The sequence below is a fragment of the Nelusetta ayraudi genome, unplaced genomic scaffold (genome assembly GCF_046127955.1).
Source record: "Nelusetta ayraudi isolate G7.1 ecotype Tasmania unplaced genomic scaffold, CSIRO-AGI_Nayr_v1 ptg000096l, whole genome shotgun sequence".
NCBI lineage: Eukaryota > Metazoa > Chordata > Actinopteri > Tetraodontiformes > Monacanthidae > Nelusetta > Nelusetta ayraudi.
In genome coordinates, this window is record NW_027466146.1 from 963,102 (window position 1) to 980,192 (window position 17,091).

At 48.2% G+C, this 17,091-nt stretch overlaps 2 protein-coding genes across 2 annotated transcripts; both read right to left on the reverse strand.

Moving 5' to 3' along the window:
* Positions 1-9,612: 9,612 nt before the first annotated feature.
* On the reverse strand, positions 9,613-13,536 carry avpr2b.1 (arginine vasopressin receptor 2b, tandem duplicate, 1). Its single transcript, XM_076047910.1, has 2 exons — positions 12,013-13,536; positions 9,613-11,318 (listed from the first exon to the last, which is right to left on the reverse strand). Exons 1-2 carry the CDS (start codon positions 12,899-12,901, stop codon positions 11,110-11,112), a joined length of 1,098 nt encoding a protein of 365 aa, XP_075904025.1. The 5' UTR covers positions 12,902-13,536; the 3' UTR covers positions 9,613-11,109.
* A 153-nt stretch (positions 13,537-13,689) lies between these two features.
* trnt1 (tRNA nucleotidyl transferase, CCA-adding, 1) lies at positions 13,690-17,068 on the reverse strand. The gene is made up of 8 exons (XM_076047909.1): positions 16,955-17,068; positions 16,383-16,515; positions 15,762-15,955; positions 15,468-15,606; positions 15,236-15,362; positions 14,945-15,138; positions 14,464-14,717; positions 13,690-14,102 (listed from the first exon to the last, which is right to left on the reverse strand). Exons 2-8 carry the CDS (start codon positions 16,513-16,515, stop codon positions 13,857-13,859), a joined length of 1,287 nt encoding a protein of 428 aa, XP_075904024.1. The 5' UTR covers positions 16,955-17,068; the 3' UTR covers positions 13,690-13,856.
* Positions 17,069-17,091: the final 23 nt, after the last annotated feature.

The window sequence follows — 17,091 nt, forward strand, 5'->3', positions numbered from 1 at the left end:
CCAAAGACAAGTCTGCATAAATAACTCCGCAATCTCACTCTTCAATCAATCAATCAATCAATCATTCATTTCCATTCGTAAACAGCCACTGGTTGCCACTGATCCCAGCCGACCTGAAAACCCACAGAAGAAGAGCAGGAAGCAACAGTCAGCCAGGAACAATCCCTGCTGATGTCTATGTTGGCGTGGTTGCTGCCATCGTGGTGGGCTTCACCAAAGGTTTCATCATTCATAAACACTTTGTTGCCGTCGCCGCCCACCAGCAGGCTGCGATTGGCTGCAGCCTTTCATCAAGACGGACGGACAGACGTGCGGTGGAGGACTCGGGCGTGCAGCCAACATTAGAAATACGTCATCTGCAGAAACTTTGTGCAGCCTGCTCAGATGTTTGTTTGAAGGTTAAAAGGAGAAACTCAGAGTTGACAGGCGTGAAATCCGTGCAGCAGCATCAACATGATGCAACGCACTTGTGCACATTAGAGGCAGTTAATCCACACTCAAAAGCGCCTGCAGGGCCGTTCTGCCGCAGCAGGTGAATTTGGTTGCGTGACAGCAGCTTCACTCTGCTACCCAACCGCAACCGTTTCCTCAGCGCACCCTGGCTGGCCGCCTCACATTCTGACCGGCTGATGTCCTTTAAAACGGTGCTTTTGAAGTTTTTGCCTCTGCAAACGTGAAGCTTCTCTCCCTCGCAGCTCACGTCTTGCACCGAGACGCAGCCACCACCACCATGACAACGACAAAGTCGTTCACGGCGTGTTGCAGTGCGGAGGTGGAATGTGTCATTTGCCACATTTGGCCCGAGGAAGACATTTCCAAACACTGGACACGGCGCACAAGAAACTGCAGTTACATAACGTGGTGCCTTATTGTTCGTGTTGACAAGCCATTGTTTACCTGCTCGGCAGAAGCAGGAGACCCCAAGGCTATTTGCTCGGGCTGATGGGACGGTAATTTTCTCTCTCTCACACACACACACACACACACACACACACACACACACACACACACACACACACACACACAACAGACCAACTGCTATTTATTCTGCAACGCGTCCAGTCGACGCAGGTGTGAGAGCAGCCTGAGGAGCAGAGCAGCAGCAGGGAGATGCAGCCAGCGCTCCGGCTTCCTCGCAGGGTCAAGGAGGTCCATTTTGAAGTTTGGAGTCTTTCAGACAGGAATATTCACAGGCTCCACAGGCGTCCTGCAAGTTGACTGATGGTCAAGTTCACAGGTGCACTCAGTCCCCTCGCCCGCTCTGATCTGAGGCATCCAGACAAAAACAAACAAAGAAAACAACTCAGCGCTGTTGCGTCGCAGCGCCGAGGCCTAATGGACACGTCTGACCCTCGCAGAGGTGCAACGCAGCGAGTTCCATCAGATTTCATCCAGCCCAGTAACAAGGCCAGCCTTGACGACACCCTGCTGCTGCTGCTGCTGCTGTGCGTGTTCTCAGCCCGAGAACATTTCAAATCAAACTGTGCCTATGCCGCTGCTCGGCGTCCCCCCCCCCCCATCACCTTTTATCTTACTACAGCGTGATTGGCACCGAGCACAACACTCGCAGAGGCGGACGATAAAAACCACTTGACGATCGTCACCACTGGAGTGCGACATCATCCCTAGAGGGAATTCTGAGAGCTTCTCCCACCTGTAAAAAAAAACAGGCACCATCTGCAGACACACCAGCACTCTGGTTTGCACCAATATTGTTTAATCTGCTACGAGCTGGTTACTGTGTGCCGCTCCACTGGCACTTTGCACGTCCACTTTAATTTATTTCCCCCCCCCCCGGTGATGCCGTTACGTAGTAGATAATTGTCAGGTTTCTGTGCACTGTGGCAAAATGCCTGCAGACAGAAGTGGCATCGTGCTGCCAGTGCGTCTCATTCACCAGCACAAAGCAGGACTAAGCTGCTAATGAACAGGCGGGCAGGAAGAAGCAGAGAGAAACAAAGCAGACTCAAAGGAGAGTCGACTCCAGGTATTACTGTCAACAGGCCAAGTTGCAATTATTCTTGGTGGTTGGCTTTTTTTTTTTTTTTTTAAAAAGAATGTTCTATTAGATGGAAACAGCGAAAACTCTAATTCACACTAGTTTGTTCGCTACTCAGTGTGTTTTGGTCTCTTTGAAAACGGGGCCGACGGGCAAAATGTTGCACGGAAACAGAATGAAATGCTTGAGATGAATCCTGGTGAGAGCCGCGCAGCCAAACTGGATCGGAATCTCTCGGTTTGTGAGGTTCTTTCTTGAAGCTTCTCTGACTGCCGGCGACAACAAAGCACGTCACCCAGCAGGGCCAAAACAAACTAGGCGGACAAATAAAGATACAGAGTGTAAAAAAAAAACAAATCACTTGAACCAGTCAGAAAACAAAACCTGATGCACAGAGTCAGTGATCGTCTGTCCATCATCTGGTGGCATCATCCACAACAGCTCAGCAACTTTGAGTTTCCGCACAGCGCAGGGCGAAACTCACAACATCGGCTAAGAGAACCAATGGGAGCCGCCGATGGGTTGGTCATTTCAGTCTCAGAGAGGCTCCTCCGGGGCAGGCCGGGCGTTCAGCTCAAGTTACCACGGCAACCGTCCACCCGGGACCAGGTCCCTCTGGGGACCCTCTTTGACAGAGAAGATGGAGCAGATCCACGTTTTCCCCTCCTGCCTCCTGCTGAGTCCAAGTCCATCTGCCAGATTTTACCATCTGCCAGTGGTGGGAGAGTTGCAAACGTCACAATGACCTCCGACTTCTCTGCTCAAGATTTACATACAGGAGCTGGGTGAAGATGCTGCCAAGGAGAAGAACCATCCATCCATCCATACATCTTTCCTCTATCACCAACCAGCCGACACACTGGGTCGCTGGAAGCCAAGCGGTGACAGGAAGTGTTGCTCTTTGCAACTCCACATTTTCACCTCAACTGAATTGCAACTCGCTGCTTTAAACGATTCTCCATCAGTCATGTGATTCAATTAGGCCTGGTGAGGAACTTTGCTTTAAGTGAAGAAAACAAACTAATTAAACCGACCTTTTTCCGTGACTCATTGTGTAACATGCCGACGCCGGCCTACGGGGGTCCAGGAGGTATTTTACATAATTGAGGCCGACATTGACTTGCAGATCACGGCTTTTAACACGTCGGAAATTAGAGGCTGCAAAACTGACACGCTGCAGCATAATGGCTGCAGCCACATGGAGCCTCGCCTGGCAGACGTGGTTTTAATCAGGTGGCCACGCCAGCCACTTGTACAGCGTTCAGGTGTGCGGCGCTGATACACGCCATGGCGACAAGCTCATTCCCAAGAAGCACAATTACAAGTGAGTGACATGTAAAGTGTGACCCGCTGGAATGCGTGCAGCGCTGGGAGAAAAAAGCCCTGCGGCAAAATGATGATTGAAACATTAATTCACTCTGGATAAGAGAGGTGTGATGTTTGAGTTGCCCCTTCACAAAAGGCTGATCCCCCTGCCTGCTAATTAAAAGCCAAAGGTGGATAAGGCACCGCTGTTCATGCGGGCAGGGTCCGGCGGCGGCTCTGCGGCTCCCGCGCAAAACCCCTCAGTTTGGGCTTTTAACTCCCCCAGAGCTCTTTTGATGGGCTTTATTTTTGTGGGCCCAGTGCAAATTTTTAGATCCTGCACCAACCCCCTGCCCTCCTCCCCCGAGTCCTGGAACAACTTCATCAAGATCCAGGGTTCAGCTGGTACGACGGGCCGTGCCGGCATCAGCAATACAGCAATATAAAAAAAAACCCACAGACTTCGACGGACCGGTCGCATCTCTCCAAACACTTCCTGTGCTGCCCAGAGGAAAGTCAGCAGCAAGCGGGAGGAAACAAGAAGGGGAAGGATTAGAGGACTATGCAAAACCTTGGGTGAGTGGGAGGGCGCGAGTTTGATTTTGTCTTTTTAATAATTCTAATCTGATGATTCAGTCAAGGAGCCTTGATTAATTACACTCCCTAAAAAAAACAACATGCAGGAAACAGCTAATTTAGCCCACTGTTTACAACCTGCTGTTAAACGAATGCTTCGATAAACCTTCGGCATGATCAGGAGAGGGGTCAAAAACAAGGCAGTCTCAGAGGGCAGAGAACACCTTTTGTTACTTCACTGTAAGAGGTGTCTGTGCCCTCTGTGACATCACAAAGAGATGGCTTCCAGAGCAGAATGCTTTGGGGAACCAAACTCTCTGACCAAGCAAAAGAAGCAGCGGACTGAGATACAGGATGTGAGGTTGAACATGAACATTGTTTAGCCCACTGTTTGCAGCCTCCAGCTAGAACTGATGCTGTGGGTGTGGTCATTAACCTGGGAGAGGTGTTGGTGACCTCTGTAACAATAATAATAATAAAATAATGTTGATTTTGGCTCTTTTATCTGGAGGTCCTGTTACAGATGCTGAAGATTCTGGGTTATAGAAAAGAAGAACGATAAGACAATAAATTAGCCAGCCAGACAGATCTTGGCTGTTTTATAATTAATACTGCTGAATGTCTTTCTCACACTTGTGTTGTCATACTGACAGTCTTTAGAGGGAATAAAACTCTACTGACTCTTCTCCTCCCTCATCAACAGACTTTTAACTGAGGGGAGAAAAAAAAATCCTCCAATTCCCTGACCACAGTCCTGGACATATAGAATTCACACAACAATATGAAGCATGAATATGAATCTCTGCCTCGAACTCATCACGGCCTCCTGCTCATTGCCATGCAGCAGCACCGCTCTGATTGCAGCTCCGTCATCAGCGGATGGTGCTGATTCGCTGCTGACGACGTGCCGCCGTGATATTGATTTTCTCCAGGAGCTGCATCACCATCGCGCTGCTGGCTGATATCAACCAGTCGCCTCTCAGAGTCGAACATTGATTTGCACCAAGTCAGTAAAGCATCTCTTTCTTTCTATCTCTGTTATTTTGTGCATGAAAAGACAAATAGATAAATGAATGTTGCCCTGTCTCCCACCTCCACCCTCACCGCCCTCCAAAGCCCACGTCCTGTCCTCGTGAGGGGACAGCTGGTGAAAGGCAGCCAGGCCAGAAGGTCGACTGTCTGCTCTGGTATTTCAGGCTTCCTGACGCTGATGGAATTCTGACTTTGCGTCTGAAGGAAGCGGTTTCCCATCACGGCCAAACGGAGCCACTTACATCCTGCACATGGCTGCAAAAAGCATTCCCACTCTTCGCACGTCTCCCGACGAGCCGCAACTGCGTGCACGGCTTTCTGCTGCTTAAATTACCCTGAATGAAGCCATTACCTCTGACAGCGAGAGGCACAGCAAAGCTCTGTTCCAACAGGTGGGAGTGACAACGATTACTGCTGCTGCTGCTGCAGCTCTGAACCCTGATGACGGGCCTGCGGGAGGGAGGAACCACAGGCAGCACTAAAGCATCATGGCAACACTGAGCAGCGTGCAGCAAGTCCAGTGATGAGCGATTAATCATCAAATGTGGAGGTAAGTTTAGGAGTGAAGCTGTGTGAAAACCAGCAAACGACCCTTTAGAGGCCCCATATTTCAAATGCATCACATGACTCCATGTACATTCTGACCCTGAGCTGCTGAACTGTTGAATCCAGTAAATGTCCAGCATCATGACTCTGCTCATCTTCTCCTGCCGACTCATTCCGAGGTATCCACTGCTTCAGTTCAGCCGCGCGGATCTTTGACGTGTTGCTGCTAATACCCAAAGACTTCTGAACATTCGTATTAGCCTTTTTTTTTTTTTATTACCGTCCAGCTACACCCTCTCGGCATGTCGGCTTTTCAAACATCATTTCCTGACATACTGAGAGGAAATTGTTTGAGAAAATTCACTCTGTAATCTCCGGTGAAGGTAGATTAAGGTTCGGAGTCCCACCACACGTCGGTACGATGCTGCCGCAGCTTCTGTCTTTCACTCCCAGTCTTGATGGAAAATAAATGACTGTCGCGCTTTTCAAATTGAAAAAAAAAAATACTTGAAACACCTGAGAGGCGGTTTGAGCCTGTGCGCTTGAACAAGAGGAGCCGCCGGCGAGCGAAAACAACAGCAGCAGAAGATCCTTCGACCGCTCGAGTGTCTCTGTGTGAGATGCAAAGCGGACTTTGATCAGTAAATATATTCAAACTCAATCAGAATTTATCTTCCATCCCAGAAAACAAACGCATCTTCATTACAGCTCGACGCTTCAGAGAGCAGCGCTCCACCCGGAATGGTTGGAGTGCTGCTCTCGCAGAGCCCATCGCCGACTCTGAAGTTGATGCACTGATTGTTTGTGTGTAGTAGATAAGGGTGCACTTCACTTGGATACAGCAAACAATAAGAGGAGAGGGAAAAAACAACAATAGGCAAAAAGAAAACGACTGGACCTGCAGCGTAAAGACTGAACTGTGCTGCCCCGGATTATATTTGTTTTTTAGACTCTTCACTCGGCCCAAACCAGCCTGAGCTCAGGGGTCTGGACGCCTCATATCTCACAAACACACCTGGACTGTTTGTTTTCTGCTAAATAATTTAGAGATTTATACAAACCAAAGTCAATGTGAGTGCAATTTTCTACAATTTTTATTCCAAGTCAAAAATTTCAAAGCTATATTCAAACTCAGAGTCACACTAGTAGTGGACTCACTCACTGTACTCAGTTTCTCCCACGATGATGGAAGCATAAATACAAGGAAAGCAACAAACTGATTTTTTTTTTTTACTCTCACTTCTTTTCCAAAGCAGCAACTTGAACTTAGCTCAACTTTCAAGGATTGACTTTGCCCCAAATCTTTACATTTTGAGCATCACACCACAATACAGCAAAAATATGAAGCACAGTACAGCAAAATATGAAAATTGAAGCCAACCTGGGTTGGGCTTCAATCTGTTCGACGACCTCTGACCTGACGAAGGGTTTCGACGGCCGTGGACGATGTGTTGACATCAGAGGGCGACAAGCTGGAGGCAGTTTGATGGTCTGACAAGCTGTTGTGTTGCTAGAAACAACCTTTAGTGGACTAAACTGTTTGGACTAAAGGTGCAGAAGGAGACAAAGCTTCTGTCCTGGGTGGACCACCACTGGCTCAAACAGAGCAATGCATCATGGGTGACTATATATGGCTTCAGGTGTGTCTGGCCGGCTTTAATTGGACACAGCTGAGCCTGATTAGCAGCAGTGCAGCAGGAGGGGAAAACTTCATTCCAATAGAACCATGAGGCTGAGTCACTGATAAACAAAGAAGTAGATAGTATAGAGAGTATAGTAGTAGGATAGGATGGCATAGTGGTAAACGCAGCACAGTTTCAACAGGGAAGGAAGTGTGTGTGTGTGTGTGTGTGTGTGTCTTGGTGAAACACTGCTCGAGAAAAGGAGAAGAGTTCTGCTGTTGCTGCTGCTGCTGCTGCTGCTGCTTAACATCTCACAGACTAAAGAGATTAAATGAATCCTTTCTTCGTGAACCTGGACCTTTGAACTGCCGTGTCGCTGATGATTTTATCTTTCTAATATTAGCTGTCGCCGCTGTAATGAACAAAACAAAACCCGGCGACCCTGAGTGCAGGAGACGGCGGGTCCAGAAGATGAATGGCTGCATATCAACCTTGCGCTGAGTGAGCCTGCAGGGTTGTTCAGGTTTATTCCGAAAGACACCCAAAAGGCTGATGTTAAGCCACATGCAGGATCATTGAAATGTTCTGTGTTCAACAGGGGAAAGAATGCTTTGAGGTCACAGCAGCTTAAACAGCTTTAAATGTGCACATCATCAAAATCCACAAAACACAGCAGCGAAAACGCAGCAGCTTAAAGCAACTCTCCGCCGTAGGAGTTTTCTTACCCACGTGAGGGGCTGCCGGTGCTTAATTCTCCTTTTGTGTTTCCCATTTTCTTACAAATTACCTTACCTGGCTCCTTTCAGCTGAACGGTTTTGTTTCCTCCGCAAGATGAATGAGCGAGGGAGCGAGAGACACTGGTGGATGTGAACTGAAGGCCAGTGTGCATAAGTGCTGAATACCTGTGTGAAAATGAAATGAGTCGCCAGTTACTGCTTGGCTGTATGAAGATCCCAGTAGCACACACTTCAGAACAGAGCACCGTGCAAAAGCAGACAAAAAGAAAAATGTTTGGGAGGGTTTTATTTGTCTATTTTGTTGAGTGCGGATGCTCTAATGTAAAGTGCACATTATTTTCGACAGCGTTCAAGAAATGGCACACTGTGTATATATGAGTTGGAAGGAAATTCAATTTGTCCAATTCTGAGCCAAAACTTTTTAAGGATCTTTGTCTCATCTCAGACTCTGAGGCATTTTCACTGGATCTTGTCTCAGTCTCGGACTGCGCGGACTGGGGATTTTTGATCCAGACCAGTCAAGACTCAGCCAACACAACAATGACAGATGATAACAGAAAATAATCCAGCTGCTGCCTTTAGCAAAGGTGTTTGTTTTTTTCTAAATGTTCAAGAAAATGATTAAAAGATTCCTTGCTGGAAAAAGATGCCGCTGTTTCATTTAGAAGCAAACTGGGATTTAAAAAATATACGGCTCACTTTTATTTCTTTTATTGCTATTTTTCTTTGATATCTAAAGCCTTGGTCTGGTCTCGGTCTCGGTACTCTCTAGTCTTGATAATGTCTTGGTGTCAGTTGGTGCCGTCTGGACAACAACACTGAGCACAGCGGCACTGCGTGTCAGCGTGGATGCTGCAGTGCGCTCCGTCTGATCACAACTGTTTACCGAGCGGCTCCGCCGGGAGCGCAGAGCTCTGATTGCTGGCTCAGGCCCCTCCCACTTCCCGCAGATATTTCCCGCGGGATCGTCCGGACGGACACGGAATGTGAAGTCGAAGCCACGTGAAGTCGGAGCTGATTGAGTGCATCAATCCCTCCCCTGCTCGTCTTCTCAATCCGCAGCGCTGTGGGTCTCTGCGTTTGTCTTTGTCTCTGTGCAAAACAAAGACACGCACAGCTCATTCACGTGCAAATGGAATCGATAGAGGTGTGATGGGGGAACTACACAAGCCCTCCGCCGCCTGCCAGCCTCCGTGACGTCAAGCTGCTTTACACTGTGCAAACTGCAATTACGCAGTAGTGTTTTCACCCCCCCCGCCCCCCATGGACCCGCCCAACCGTGCAGGATGTCATATTGACAGCTGCCGGTCATCATATTAGCGCTAAAGGTCAGAGTTGTAGCCGGTTGTCGCACAACCTCTGACGGCAATGGAAGCACGCAATCACTTCCCCGCTCGCCACTTTCACTAACCGGTGGATTTGTTGGGAAACAGGCCCTGTTTGTTCCTACATCTCTATGTCTTATGTTCTTGTGTGTTCCAAGGCTACAATGTGAGGCATTTTGTGGTGATTGTGTCATCTTTCATGTGGCTGTTTCTGTTTCTGTGTTTGTGTTGTTGTAGTTTTGACTGCAGGTGCAGCTGACATACGGAGATAACTCCCCATGAAAGTATCATATAAGCGCTGTTTGCTTGTGTTGTGTGAAACCACATGACAACCCCTAAGGCGATGACAATTTGTTGCCCGTGTGGTGAGGAAAACCTCCGGGAGACGCCTTGGAAGCCCCTCGCCGTGTGTCCGAGACTGAACAAACACAAAACAGAGCTGGGAACATTTTCTCCATCAACAAATATTTATCAGACACATCACATCAAAGGTGTTGTAAACTCGTTGTGGATTGAATGACTTTGGCCGAACAGTGTCAAATGCACACCAGCAGCTTAGTTACAATATTCACATTCCAGTCCCAGTAAAACATGTTCCTGTAGAAAAGGTTCACCGGGTCACTTCAGTTGGTTCTGTTCGGTTCTTTTAAAAGGTTCAGTGTTGAAAATCCATTTGAAAACAAAACAATCAACACGCAGCTGAGTGCAAATTTGTGAATTCCTGAGCGTAATGATCTCTGATTTTAATTGCAAAAGATCATGTCACCACATGATCTTGTTACAGCAAAACAAAGCGTCTCCCTGCAGGTCCTCCAGCAGCACTGAACCTCCACTGAGCCAACGAGGACCATCAAGTTCCTCCTTGTGTCTCGTCTGCGTGGGCTTGCTGTCCGGTTATTAAAACTGTAATCAAATTATAATTTTGGTTACCATTTTTGCACGCCATGTTAGCCGTTTGTGGTTGACTGGGAGACTAAACCTGGCCATGCAGCCGGCCAATGAACAAGGAGCAGGAGAACGATGTACACAGGGGGGGCGCTGTGACGTCACTTTTTGCTCGACGCCTCTAATTCTGTACAGAAGTCTGATGGCTGAACATCACACATGGTTTCAACCAAACTGGAATCCAGTTTCATTGCGCCACATTTAAGTTGCGGCACAATACAATTGTTATGCTGTGTAATGCTATGGTGACCACACATCAGGAGCACAGTTACTTTTACACAGCCAACAGACTTAAAATGGATCAGAAGACACATGTCTATGTTTTGTAGTTACACAACATTCAGAAAAACGTCACTAGTTCAATTTCCAGTTGTTTTCACACTCGACCCGACCGTCGGTGTTTGAGGCTAAAAGTGTTTTGACGTCTGGTAAACTTGACTTCAAGGCGCTGGGCTGTCAAATCTGTTGAAAAATGAGTGTTGAGTTGTCTGCAGAGTGGTTTCTGATTACTGGCGCTACCAAATCTCCTCGGCACTGCATCTTTAAAAAGATTTACGCCTTGCCATTACAATTTTAAAAAAACAACAACACAGCCCTGGATTGCTTTTAGAAAGTCTGACTGCAAAGAATCATCCACACAAAACAGTTGAAATGTTTGAAATCCATTTGAGCCGTTTTCTTTTCATTTATGGATATTTTTCAACACCAAATGTCCACGTGTGCTATTTTTTGATTGGAAGGTATCCTTCAACCCGTAACGACGATGTATTTAAAGTTCTTGGGCCGTTTCAGACTGAACACAGTCAGATAATCAGCAGCTGCCGCTGGCACCAGAAGAAGTAAACATCACCGTTATGTAAACAAATCAAAGAACAGTGGATCAGGTTCCTGATGCATCGGGAATCTCACATCGCGACAGGGAGTTCCTCCCTCCAACAGTTCAACGTGACCAGGGCGCTTCCTTCCTTCGTGCTGGTACTTTAAATCCCTCTGGCGCTGCAGGATGCACTCTGGGCTTTGTTCACCTGCAGTCCGACAGGTTCTTGAGGCTGATGTACAGGGAGCTGACCACGGTGGGCTCCTCCTGCATGGACTCCTTGGTGTCGGGCTGAGACGCACACATGAGCGCCACCAGCCTCTTGGACAGGTTGCCGCTGAACAGCAGGTAGATGCAGGGGTTGGCACAGCTGTTCAGACTGGCCAGCAGCATCAGGATGGTGAAGGTAGCAGCTGGAACAGCAGAGGGGAGATTTGTTCAGCCTGGGCTCCATGCAGGCGGTCGAGTGCTTTGAGCCCTGATTTTTTTTTATTCATTTTTTGTCATTATTGAATTATCACGTCTGCAGATATATAAGATATAAATGAGATGTAAAACCTCTTGGCCTCCAGGAGCTTCGTGGAGCCAAGTAGACTTGAAATTGTGTGGTGCTGTAATCATAGTGCTTAAAAATATAATAAACATTTATGAATAACGCAAGGCAATATCTGATGATGTAGTACTAATAAAGATGTTTACAAGAAAAAGAATTAAAGCTTGATTGAAATATTGATCGAAACGAGTGTGCAGATATTAAATTGTATTGCAATGAGATAAGGCTTTATTGACCTTCCTTATCCTGCGACAGTGAAATTCACTTATTGCAGCGGCAGAATCAAGACGTCGGGTGGTGATAGTGAAAGATGAAAAATACAAAACATAAAATGTATATATATATATATAAATTGACAAAGAAAATTTACAAATGGAACATTTTGGCCGGAAAAAGAGAGGAGTAAGTGAATGAATGAAAAACACTAAGAAGAAAACATGAAAATAAAAATAAATAAAAAATAATAATATTTAAAATTGTTTTCTTTGATTGTTTTATGTCATGCATGCAGAAAGTCAGTCAAATCGGTAGAAGAAGAGATGAAGGACTCTTACAGTGAGTGGGCGCCTGGTCGTCCCACACGGACCAGAGCTGCACGGTGAAGAACGGCGCCCAGCAGACGATGTAGACGAGCACGATGACCACGGTCATCTTGACGGTCTTGACGCGCGCCCTGTACACGCCGGCCACGCTGCTGGCCCGGGACGACAGCGCCCTGCTGCGCGCCTCCGCGTCCTGCTGCGTCTTCATGTGCAGGTTGAGCTGCACCGTGCGGCAGATGCGCACCTGGCACGCGATCACCGTGAGCGTCGGCAGCACGAAGATCACCAGCGTGGTCCAGGTGACGTAGGCTCGCGGTCCCCACGGCGCGACGAACTGCGCCCAGCAGTCGTGCACGCCGGGCGCGACCTCGACCCGGGAGAAGATGAAGACCTGCGGGAGGCTGCCCAGCAGCGCCACGCACCAGGCGGCGCACACGGCGCCGTTCCAGCGCGCCCGTCGCCTCTGGAACGTGACCATGGGCTTGCAGATGGCCTGGTAGCGGTCTATGGTCATCACCACGATCATGTAGGAGGAGGCGAACATCCCGACCACCTGCAGGTACTTGACGGCGCGGCACAGCGCGTCGGGACCCACGAATCGGTCCGTGATGTCCCACATGAGCTGGGGACACACCTGGAAGAAGGTGACCACCAGGTCCGCCACGCACAGGTGGAAGACGAAGACGCGCATCCTGGAGAGCTGCTTCCTCCGCTGGTAGAGCAGCAGCAGGACGCCCGAGTTGAGGATTCCCGCCGTGATGAAGATGATGGAGAGGAGGGCGATCTCCACCTGAGCCAGCAGCTCGTCCCTGGGCTCGTCCCCCGGTGTAGGATCCTCCAGAGTGGCGTTGGTGTTGTTCCCAGCCGGCCACGCCATGCTGCAACCCCGACAAACACTCATGAAGACATGGCAGAAGATCCCAGCAGGTGGTTTTTTTTTTGTTGTTTCTGTGTTTTTAAGAGTCTTGGAATTGATGTTGAATCAGCCTGGAGACAAACTTGTCAAATATAAGGACTTCCTGGAGGTGAATGGGCAGGTCTCCGCCGAGCAACAAGTGAGCGCCTCCACTGAGGAGCCACCAGAGCAGGCAGAGTGATTTATACCTCCACGGCTCTGCAGGAAGGAGGAGCAACCTTGCAGAAGCGAGGGGGAAAACACCTCTCAGAGGCACACAAGAGGATGTGTTATAAGAGCAGCAATTTATTCTGAGTTTATTCAACATGCTGAAAGGTGCAGCCTTTTCATTAAAGGCCGCCTACACTGTGCATATTAAACCAGCGCGTGCCGGGTCAGTGAACTCCCCAGGAATAAGAAACATCCTCTCTTCACTTCACAAAGCCTCTGCAAACACACGTGGCTCGTAACAATTAGCGCTGTGATGTCACAAAGGGTTGTACTTACGGGCCCGCCACGCTTTTACTATCCCATCTTCCAAAACCACAGTATGCTCAAAGAAGCAAAAGTTACAGCAAAAACGCAAAAATCCTGCATTTTAGCATTAGACTGTAAACAAAAGGCTAAATACACTGCTTCATGCAGAGCCACAGTTGCAGAGATAATAAACCCTCCTGAAGCCAGGGATGAAAAATAAAGATCTGAAAATGGGAAGAATATAAGGGACCTTTTAATCATTTCTAGTGAGACTAATTTTACACATTGAACAGAATAACAGTGTCCTGTAGTAGCTGTCAGTTTCACCACCTGGCGTTTTATTTTGTCCATCGACATGAGACGAAGTGCTGAAAAAAAAAAAAGTGTCCCTCTCTCAGAGTGAAAATAAATACACGGCGTGGCGCCTCAGTTCGTTCTCCACCAACAGAACACGGTTTTGAAACCGCAGCCTCCTCGTCGTCATTCAGGGCTTGACGTGACCGAGCAGTTCGTCTTTGTCCATGGCGTATCGACTCTTCTTCCAGATGTCTCGCAGCTTCTGCAGGGTGGCGCCGATCTCCTTCCCCGACGTGATGCCCACCCTCCTCAGGTCGTGGCCGCTGACGGGGAAGCGGGGGACGGACCACCTGCAGAGCTCCGCCAGCAGCTTCTCCTCCCCCTGATACTTCAGCAGCTCGCACAGTTTGGCCTGCGTGTCCAGCTCCCGACTCTGAAAACACAGCACGCGTGAGTCGCAAGTCACCTTATGAAGACACCTGTTATACAATAAATGACAAAAATAAGATCCAGGCGATTTTCTTTCATAGGGGTTTAAAAGATTGTGGGTGCACGTCTCAGGCCTGCAGCAGTCTCTTCAAAATAAGACAAAAAAAAAAAGAAAGAAAAAAAAACCCACCTCCATCACAGACAATCAGTAAAACATTGACCCGACACATGACGGGCAGCACAATAATAATCCTGCTGGCACTCCAGAAACTCCGGGTTGAAAAATCAATGACTGCATTCTTTCTCCAGGTGTATCATGAACTGCGTGACACCTGGCTGACCGCGGGAGACGGACGGACACTCACGTCGATGATGAAGTCTGTGAAGGGCTTGAGGCTCTCCGGCCCGTCGTCACTCTTGCGGAGCTGCTTCCTGTGTTTGACCAGGAACAGGGCCAGCGTCTTCTCCTCCCTGGACACCTTCAGTCGGATGTCCATCTTCTCCACCTCCTCTGGGGAGCGGAAGAGAGCCGCCAGGACCGTCATGGGTTTGGGAGAAAGGTCTCTGGCGTTCTGGAAGACTCGCTTCATCTCCTCAACGTTGCCATCCGGAGGCAAACCTGAGGAAGGGCGCAAAAGTTTCAGTTCCATTTCTTGTGCTCAACATCCAGCAAGTGAAAGGAAAAATACATTCACATGCTTTTCAAACATTTAAAAAAGAGAGCGAGAGAGAGACTGAAGCTGTGACAGATAACACATTTTAAAGAGGTACACAATTCATCTTTACAATTTAAAAAAGGCCCCAATTGTTCCGAATGTTTCTACAAGAATCAGACTTCTTCCTCACCGATATACTGGGCCAGGTCCAGTTTGTATATCAGCTCCAACAGATGAGCTGCATGGTTACCAACCATCATCTTCTTCACTTCCACCCAAATTCTCTCCCCAGATATGGAGGCCAGTCCGCGGCCGTGTTTCCTGATGGCTTCCAGCGTCTCCGGCTCGTGGTCACCAGGTTCCAAAGCCACTCTGCCATAGAACCTGGGGAGGAATGTGAAGAAATGGTGTCAGAACATATTTAGTGGCTTTCTGGTATTTGATCTGTTTGCTCAGCTATTGCGTGTAATGCAGCACGCACCTGAAATATCGCAGTATTCTCAGATAGTCCTCCTGGATCCTTTGTTCCGCGCTGCCAACAAACCGAACTTTACGGTTCTGCAGGTCTTCGTATCCTTTAAAGTAGTCGTATAACGTCCCATCGAGCCCTGAGAGACGGACAGAACGAGTCAGCCGGGAGGAGTGTCATGCAAAAGGTCAGCTGAATGTGCCAGGAAGACACTGACAGTTTATTCAAATTGAAAGCCCATTACCTAAAAACATGGAGTTGATGGTGAGGTCCCTCCGCTCTGCGTCTTTCTCCCAGTCGGTGGTGAATTCCACCTCAGCGTGGCGTCCATCAGTCTGAACATCCACTCGCAGCGTGGTCACCTCAAAGTTTTCATTGTGTAGCTTTGACAATAAAGAAAGAAAACACACAGCAAATTGTGCCCCAATGTTCAAAATGATTTGATTGCACGACAAACAAGAACATCTGCATCAATGCTGGTCGGTGAAGTCTATTGGAAGAATTTATGTGCAAGAGATCTGTGCGGACGTCTTCTTACTCTGGCCGTGATGGTCCCGTGCGTCTCCCCTTTATTGTTGATCATTCTGATCCCGGCACTTTGGAACATGTCTTTCATCTCCTCTGGCGTGGCCGTGGTGGCGAAGTCCACATCTTCAGGCCTCTTCCCAGACAACAGGTCCCGGACAGCACCTCCCGCTATCCTCAGCTCAAACTGGTTCTTCTCAAACAACTCTGCCGGGAGCGAGATCACACATCAAACATCTGCAGGAACAGACAGTCTCACCAGTTTCACTCACACCGGACTGTTGTTTCATTTCACCTGGCCACAGAAACGACTACATGTAGGACACAATTAAGTGGGCTTGTAAATTATTATTTTTTTCTTCAACTTAAAACTTTTTTGGTCAAACTTTGGAATCACTGAAAGCCCAGACTTAACTTCCCTTAACATAAACATACTTCTGACTTCATGGTGTTCCTTTCATTTTCATGACTATTTACATTGTAGATTGTCACTCAAGACATCGAAACTATAAATAAACACACATGGAATATGTATTCAACAACAAAAAAGTGTGAATAACTCATTTTAGATGATCTAGAATAGCCACCCTTCATACAGGATACAGGCAGCCCTACACAAGCCATCCCAGTTCACCTGCCAGTCCGCTCAGACCGTCGCTGAACAGCGACCGGAACTCGTTGGTCTTCAGCTGCATTGTGAACAGACTCCTCCAACACACACCACTGGCTCGACCAAACACACGTGGGCTCAGTAACTTGCTCCACATCTGTAACACAACAGTACACCCTATTAATTACGCCAGACACAACCCGCCATACACACATCTTCAATTCCGTGCTCTAATTATGGCACCAAACAAACAACAACACGAAAACGAGAGGGAGCAAATTGCGCCAGTGAGTCACGTTACATGCTGAAGTGTTGAGCTTTACAAAGGTATTGTATCGAGTTCATATACATGTGTTGTTTGGGACGTTGCTGTTAACACAATGGATTGTGACGCAATCGGAATGGAATCGATACATTAGCCGTCAACTTTATTCAGTCACGCCGGCGACCGTTAACGGCCCGCGTCCAACAGCTATTACACTTGCCAGCGAGTGAGTAACACGACACAGACGGGTGAAATTCTGTATGTGACAAGAAGAAACACTGAGTGACCAAATGAAACCATTGGCAGCTACGGGAGCGCCGCATGCGTTTACCGAGACATTGACGTCCTCCGCTCCCCCTTTTCAGGAAGTGTTGTGGCGGCTCTGCGCCTGCGCGAGCGTGTCGTCAGGATCAAAGCTCCGGTGGAGGCGGGGTTTGGAGTTCTCGCGAGATTGACTTGTAGCCGCTC

Excerpts from the sequence above, each read along its gene's own strand:
- avpr2b.1 (XM_076047910.1), bottom strand. The coding sequence starts at position 12,901 with ATGAGTGTTTGTCGGGGTTGCAGCATGGCGTGGCCGGCTGGGAACAAC. Across the intron at positions 11,319-12,012 it reads CGACCAGGCGCCCACTCACT|CTGCTACCTTCACCATCCTG; the intron begins GTAAGAGTCCTT and ends CTGCTGTTCCAG.
- trnt1 (XM_076047909.1), bottom strand. The coding sequence starts at position 16,515 with ATGTGGAGCAAGTTACTGAGCCCACGTGTGTTTGGTCGAGCCAGTGGT. Across the intron at positions 15,607-15,761 it reads ACGGGACCATCACGGCCAGA|CTACACAATGAAAACTTTGA; the intron begins GTAAGAAGACGT and ends TTATTGTCAAAG. Across the intron at positions 15,139-15,235 it reads AGAATACTGCGATATTTCAG|GTTCTATGGCAGAGTGGCTT; the intron begins GTGCGTGCTGCA and ends ATTCCTCCCCAG.